The sequence below is a fragment of the Primulina eburnea genome, unplaced genomic scaffold (assembly GCF_022965805.1).
Source record: "Primulina eburnea isolate SZY01 unplaced genomic scaffold, ASM2296580v1 ctg973_ERROPOS1174311, whole genome shotgun sequence".
NCBI lineage: Eukaryota > Viridiplantae > Streptophyta > Magnoliopsida > Lamiales > Gesneriaceae > Primulina > Primulina eburnea.
In genome coordinates this window covers 3,041-10,644 of record NW_027331729.1, presented here as the reverse complement: position 1 = coordinate 10,644, position 7,604 = coordinate 3,041, and the positions used below count along the sequence as shown (strand labels likewise).

The following is a 7,604-nucleotide window of genomic DNA, read 5'->3' as shown; positions in this document are numbered from 1 at the left end:
ACGTGGTTCTTAGATATATATATTTTCAAAATTTTTTTCAGTTCAATTCATTCTATATATTATGCTAATTATAATTTATTATATAACATAAAATTAACGACTTAAATTTCAATTTGAGAAACAATTTTGAAAGTAAAGTATATAAATTCTTAATTAATTTATTTGTCTAATATGACAAAAGACTAAATCAATATAAATAAAAAAATGAATCAAATTATTTTTAAAAAAAATCAAAATTTAATTTTTATTAAATAATTAATATTTACGTGCATCGCACGTGCTTCTTGCTAGTAACTTCAAAAGTAAGACGTACACAGACGGAACAACTTTTTTCGTTACCAACTTTATTGCAATGCTTGCACAACAAAAATCATATCATTGTAATCCACCAAAAAAAAAAACGCATACCCTTATAACTATTTTCTTTTGAATAGCGACCAGATTACAAGGTACATTGTGATTGCAGCAAAACCTAAAGCGATGAACGATAGAACTTGATACATTTCGCTTCCTATATCTAACTCGCCGAACCATTTTGAATGGCGTAAATACAGGTGGGCACATGTGGAAACCTCTCTTCAGATAATCACAAGGTGCATTGTGATTGCAGCAAAACCTAAAGCGATGAACAATAAAACTCGATACATTTCGCTTCCTATATCTAACTTGCCGAACCATTTTGAATGGCGTAAATACAGGTGGGCACATGTGGAACCTCTCTTCGGATAACCAAGACACTGCAGCTCCATATTCCCCAATGTACTCAAACTCTACAGCTACAATCCCTACACTCGAGGGACAGAAGCACGTCCCTATCTCGAGTCGTCATTGACACGGTAAAAATACCGGCTCAAACTCCCTAAGCTGCAAGCTATACCTAAAAGTGTAAATAGGGTTGACCAAGAGAATTGTGGGTCAGGCGCTTAAGGGAAACACCGAATGAAAAAGACATGGTGATTCCCTTGTTTTATGATCATATACCAGCACCCTGCTTGATAGAACTGGGAAGATTTGCTATAGTGGTGCCACTCTTTGAATGTTGTCCCATGCTTGGTGGTGATAATGTAGGAAGAGACTCAAGCGTTGAACGAGGAGAGACGAGGGGGACGACAGCTAAATGGGGTGTTTGGTGATGACTTCGCTGGCCGGTCATGCTGGAGAAAAAGAATTACGCATGAAGCTGGAGCTGGAGACATAGTAAGTCAAATGCCAATATAGAATTTGCATGCATATGGTCCAAATGCAAGATAAGAAACCAGCGGGTAAAGAGTGAAGGAACGAATCTTACTTATTAGACAATTTTGCCATCTTCATCTGTGAGTCAAATGAAACAGGCACCGAATCAGATTTTTGATTCAGTCGCTCTCTTATGAATTGCATATCATCCTGTTCAAACATGCACATAATTTAAAAAATCATCGCTACGTAAAATGCTCGTCAAAATAGAAAGGGTAATTTGCTAAGGAAGAGTTTGGATTGAAGGAATTTTTGGTTTGGGTGGAGATATTTGATTTGGAGATTGGGTTTCAAATGATACTGCTAGGTATATTTGAAATCCATTACAATTGTTATATAAGAACTTAAATTGAGAAAGGATGAAATTCATGATTTGAAAGTTTTGATTTCAAACTTTCAAACCAATATACCATCAAGTTTCTCTCTTTACGTGTCTGGGAGCAAGCTTCAGGCTGCAGTGAATAGTTCACAAATGGATGATCCAATAACTTGCTCGCAGTTGGCCTGTCTGCTGGATTTCTACGAAAGCAGTGCCGCAAGAAATCCTTGCCCTCTGCTGACAGTGTTTCAGGTATTGGAGGAGTCTCTTTTATCGCCTTGAATAACGCTGCAGCCTGAAAAAAGAAAAGGACAATCCCTTCATAAAAAGTTAAGAAATACCATCGGCACTCGGTTTAAATATAGCTAAAAATGAACATATTGACATGCAGATACAACACACCAACTTATTTTGCCACCTTTAGTAAAGCCCAACTAAAATCAAGAAAGACTTTCTCCAAGTTACACAAATATAATGCTTGGAACAAGGAGGAGGAATCCTGGAGGTGTTTGCACTTGAGTACAAGATGCAAAAAAAAAAAAAAAAAAAAAGCCAGAGAACTTGCTTATTGTCCAAACATATTTGCCGAGTTCGAGTGTAATCTGATCAATAGTAAGTTCAAAACAACTGACATTTTTTCTCCAGGTGAAAACCTAGCAAAATGAGCCTGTAGTATTTGTGCTTACCCCTTCATACTCACTCCAAGGGGGCTTTCCGTTCAGCATCTCAATTATGGTACAACCCAAACTCCATATATCAACTGCTAAAGCAAGATCAGAATTAGCATCCTTTTGCATTCCAAAATTCAAGAGCTGCAAAAAAAAAATGTAACATTAGTATATTTTGACCATGGTTGCCAGGATAGATAACCTAAGGTAGTAACACACACGTACCTCTGGAGCCATCCAATATGGACTACCCCTCATTGACAGATTAGCTGCCTGCCCAGTCAACTGCAAATGAAAAAGAAACTGGAAATTGATAGCCCATCTTAGCATTGACTTTGAATAATGCAAGCACAACACAGAGCATAAAACAAAATAAGAAAAGGAGAAACTAGTAACTCAGAGGATTTTATTGCTCGTGGACAGCAAGTATTTGATAGACATACAACCTTGTTTTAAACATTTCTCATTCCATCAAACGCGAATTTGGTCAATATCCTCCAGAGAAACTACTTTCCAAATACATAAATTGAAAAAATAGTTTTTTAAGAGAAATTATAAACTCACATGCTTAGCCATCCCAAAATCAGCAAGTTTGACAACTCCATATGCATCGACAAGTAAATTAGCACCCTTAATGTCCCTAAAAAGGCAACAATAGCTAACCAAGTTACATAAGAGTTGATGCTCTAAATATATTTAAAATAATTCTAAAACTACATACATGGTTCCTCAAGTAGCAGAATACGCATTACAATATCTAGCTAAATGTATATCTACATTATCTACAAACAGGATATCAATATAAAAGGTTCTAAAATTCACTAGGCACATGTCGAATGTCGGACCAGCTCATAGGCCGGGACTACACTCCGCTGGAAAGATTCCAAGATATCAACATGATAAATCACAAACTTTAACTCCAACACGATATCATCCAAATTTAAAATGAATTCAAAATTACACAACTATTAAAATATCATAAATTTACTTCACTCATTCTTCTCCATAATTTTCGACAACTCGTTCTTCATTGGACGCAAACTCAATTACCTTTCTTTTTTTTAATTAGGCTTTTAATTAAAAGCCCTAAAAAACAAAAGTCCTAACTGCCTGTGGCGCCTTGGATGTATATGTCGATTAGTCGGCACCTAGGCGCCGGCCGAATTTTAGAATACTTCAATATAATATAAAAATTATCTACATATATCATATATTTCCCTCCACCAAAGACATGCTGAGAACATGTTGATGATACAGTAAGAGTACAATGATACATATCAAAGGACAAGTTGTGGGCAGAGTGGTCACACCTAATGTGTTTGTCAAACACCAAACAGTTTTTTAGCAAACTGCTTCACGAGAAAATGATTAAATCTAGGGTTTCATTTGATTACATTACAGTAGTCAAAAAATATATTCAATAAAGCAATTTAATTTTGTTGATTTTGAAACAGCAGATCGTCGTATGTAATGAAAATGCAGTTACAACTTCCAAGCAACTCAAAACAATGTCCACTTGTAGCTTTATTTTTGGAAACCGTTGCGTGCATATGCCTTGTTTGCATGGGTTTGTTGCCTCAGCCTGGACACATGGTTCTTACCATCCATTATCAATTGACATATGTTCAAACTTTGACGACAATGATTCGTTGGAAAATAAATTCTTCTGCATTTTATAGACATCAGACATGACATTAAGACATACACAATTACCTGTGTATGGTTTTTTTACTGTGCAAGTAGGCCAATCCACAGAGAATATGACGAGTAAAATTGCGAACCACAGATTCTGTAATAGCCCCACAATGATCATGGATGAATTTATTGATTGAACCAGGATGGACATACTCCAGGTATATGTAAAACTTTTCTCCAACCTACATGAACATGAAGTGTAATTTAACTTGAGCATCTTACAAAAAGTCACCAAAAATATAGTTTGTAGTATAGAAGAAAGTTACTCACTATTTCACTACCAAAATACCGCACGATATTTGGATGCTTCAGATGACTAAGAACTTTAATTTCCTGAAAGCATTTGGAAATTAAGTGTCCAGTCCAACTGCTGATAAAATAATGTAGCAAGAAGAATATGCAAATCGTGCATGAAAGTATCAGGTAAGAAACCACAACATCGAACAGCCTACAAAAAAAGGAGGTTGATTATGTTTCATCATCAATGAGGTTATTTTCCTAGTCCATGGTTAATTTTGGAAAGTAGGGCCTGACGAACAATTTCATGCAAACTAAATTTCGGAGCTAAAAAAAACAAATCAATTTCATAAGACTCCTAAGAAAATCAAGGGATAATTACCAAAAGATCCATAGAATGTTTTGATCCATAGAATGGAATGAGAGTTTCAGATATATATATATATATATATATATATATATATATATATATATAATCTTCTTCTCTGTAGTACAACATCATTACATTGCTCTGCCATTTCTAGTATGAACAAAATGCAAAGGTATGGAAGCAAGCAATCACATTCATTGATCCCCGATTTCACATATAGGTCAATCAGGCATAAGCAATAAGAAATCCACAGAGTTCCTAGGAAGCAATCCAGTATCATCTACATTTGAAGACAGATTAATTGGAATCTAAAAACTAAAACATTGCAAGCAAATAAAAGGGAAAAAAACCTGCTCCAACTGTCTGATACATTCAGCAGATTTTGCATCATCTGGTAAAATATCAACTTCTTTCATGGCACATAAGGCTCCAGTCTCTCTGATGACAAAAATAAAGTAATAACTAAAGGATGTGTTAATAAATGTTGGAAGTAGTGTGTTCAAAACAGCATACCTGTTGGAAGCCACATACACACTTCCAAAAGTCCCCCTCCCTATAAGCTTTCCTTTTTGCCATTGTTGTTTGATGGGTACCAATTCAGGTTTAGCTGCAAGTGGAGAAACCGGAGAGGGCCATGAAGGGATGACAGCTACTGAAACTGAGATTGGAGTGGGATGTGAAGGAATGGAAGCTCCTGAAAAAACAGATTTAGCTGCCGCAACTGGGGAAAGTGATGCAGGATGTGAAGGATTGACAGCCCCTGGAGGAAGTGGTAAGGGATGTACGGTGGCCTGAGTATTACTTTCCCAAGGTCCCAATGAGGTTTCATGGGCCATTTTGGTAGGAAATGGCGATGTTTTCATAGGAGGACTTGTTCCATAGACATGAGAACTTACTCTTGGACTTTGAAGGGGTGAGTTATCTACACTTGATGCAGCTTTCTCGAAAGCCAGTTGAGGATAGAAAACTAGACCTGGATTCCCTTCCGAATGAGGGATCTCTGGGGCAGACCAAACCTGGAAAATACCAGGGGGAGTTATGTAATCATTTGCCAACATATCACTTCTTGGGGGGCTCAGCACAGGGCTTGAATATGGGCTAGTTGGAGCACTTATAGGGATGTTAATACTGTAGATATTAGATGATCTATCTTTGACTTTTAGCTTCTGAGGCGACTTCCTGGATGACCGAATATCAGAAAGTATGGAATTTGCTCTTGTGTCTTGGCCTGCTTGTCTGCTGGCACGAGAACAAACAAATACAAGACATAGAAACAACATTACACAATGTTTAAGAAAAAAAATCCTAGATACATAAATGAATGGAATCTATAATATTGGTTCTATAAGAATATTTAGAGACTTGAATTTTAGAAATAATACTAACGAGCTGAAATCATAGGAAGAAAATTAGAAGTTGTTAAAAAAAATTAAAGCAACAACTGCCGTTATATAATTGACGGAAGAGGATAAAGTCAAATTAGAAAGAGAGTTTATATGTTCATAAAATTGTTCCTAACCAGTTGGATTAAAAGGAAAAGAAAACATCAACTTGAAATGAGAAGAAACCAATTATCTATATCAAACACGGGAGGTGATGATTCAGGATTGCTTGCATGCCTAAGCCAATTGCAGTGTGTTAGGGGACGTCGTTACCAAATAAATGCACAACATTTACAACATTGCAACATCATTAGAACTAAAAAACGAATAAAATGCATATAAATATACAAACGATTTGATGATGACAACCAATGCCATACAACATATGCATTCAATAAAACATGTTTTTTTTTCTTTTTTCAAAGCACAACAATGTAATCACAATTCAATCAAAATGATTTCCATTTTATAGCAATTAATTTCATTTTCCCAATACCTCTTAAGACCATTGAGTCCATCAATGGCATCGGCATCTAACCCCTCCGCTGCCTCCCTTTCTCTGCTTCTTCCAATCTCCTCCTCACATCCTCTTTGATTCTGAATCACATCTCGCGGCGAGGGCAGGGGAACACCGTTGGAGTTGGACGAGGCGAACTTGGGGTCACGCCTTAAAAGCACCTGCAATTCTGGTAAAGGGAGAGGCTGAGGCGACGCGGATGACGACCTGGAATGTGTACTCTGGCAAGGAGACCGCCACGTTTGGACGTCGTTCTCCGTAACGTGCCGCAATTTCCTTGCGCGCGTGAGGTTGCGGCTCCGCCCCGAGGAGAAGAAGCTGGGTTTCAAGGAGTACCTGCTATCCGCACCTCCTACGATGACGCTGTCATCGTCGGAATGCGATTTCGACGCCGACGTAAAGGCGCCTTGCCACCAGTGCATGGCTATAGGTAACCGCGATTCCTTGTCACAGATTTGGGTCTCCGGATCTGAAATTGCATTGGTATGATGGCTGAATTTTGTTCAGCAGAAGAAAATGAGGAATTTTTCCTCCGAGGATGAAGATGAAAACCCTGGGTGGAGATGTTTGATGCTCCAAAATCAATTCAAATATATGCTATAAATAGTGTTACATATTTCGTACGGACAGGGGCAAAACGGGAAAGATATCATTACGGCTTCAATCTAGTTTTACTTTTATTATTATCGTTGATAAAATATTATTTGAATATCAACCAAATTCAAGTTAGCGGGGATGGGTTTAAATTCGGGTTGGATTTTATATAATTTATCTTCATTCTTGTAGGGTATCCAATTTTCATTATATTATGTCTGTTGTGAAACGATCTCACGAATCTTTATTTGTGAGACGAGTCCATCTTATCGATATTCACAATAAAATTAAAAGTAATACTTTAGCATATAAAATAATATTTTTTCATGGATGAGCTAAATAAGATATTTGTCTCACAAAATACGACTCGTGTGAGACCGTCTCACACAATTTTTTGTCTTTTCATTATTATTTCCATATCTGTCTGAGCTCATATATATATATATATATATATATATATATATATATATATATATATATATGTACATTATTCAAATATTTTATTATCATTTATAATTATATTTTTTCAAATTTAAATTATTTCGCTAAAACTATACATATTTAACTAATTCTTATGAGAAGGAGA

At 36.4% G+C, this 7,604-nt stretch overlaps 1 protein-coding gene across 7 annotated transcripts; it reads right to left on the bottom strand.

Moving 5' to 3' along the window:
* Positions 1-339: 339 nt before the first annotated feature.
* LOC140822610 (mitogen-activated protein kinase kinase kinase 5-like) lies at positions 340-7,023 on the bottom strand. Of its 7 annotated transcripts, none has more exons than XR_012116010.1 (12): positions 6,404-7,018; positions 5,039-5,764; positions 4,876-4,963; positions 4,189-4,251; positions 3,937-4,100; positions 2,788-2,863; positions 2,449-2,526; positions 2,242-2,367; positions 1,647-1,850; positions 1,289-1,386; positions 716-1,154; positions 340-572 (listed from the first exon to the last, which is right to left on the bottom strand). XR_012116010.1 is itself a non-coding variant. In XM_073183402.1 (11 exons), the coding sequence occupies exons 1-11, from the start codon at positions 6,844-6,846 to the stop codon at positions 1,150-1,152; spliced, it is 2,097 nt and encodes a 698-aa protein (XP_073039503.1). In that variant the 5' UTR covers positions 6,847-7,023; the 3' UTR covers positions 362-1,149. The 7 variants fall into 7 exon arrangements, 5 of the variants coding, with proteins under 5 accessions (XP_073039503.1, XP_073039502.1, XP_073039498.1 ...); XR_012116009.1 differs by having other exon boundaries at positions 365-798; positions 829-1,154; XM_073183402.1 differs by having other exon boundaries at positions 362-1,180; positions 6,404-7,023.
* Positions 7,024-7,604: the final 581 nt, after the last annotated feature.

What these genes read in the sequence shown, in the direction of transcription:
- LOC140822610 (XM_073183397.1), bottom strand. Translation starts at nt 6,846, where the DNA reads ATGCACTGGTGGCAAGGCGCCTTTACGTCGGCGTCGAAATCGCATTCC. An exon ending in CTTGGAGTGAGTATGAAGGG is followed by an intron (nt 1,851 to 2,241) that starts GTAAGCACAAAT and finishes TTCTTTTTTCAG; the next exon opens with GCTGCAGCGTTATTCAAGGC. An exon ending in ATGGCAAAATTGTCTAATAA is followed by an intron (nt 1,155 to 1,288) that starts GTAAGATTCGTT and finishes CTTTTTCTCCAG; the next exon opens with CATGACCGGCCAGCGAAGTC.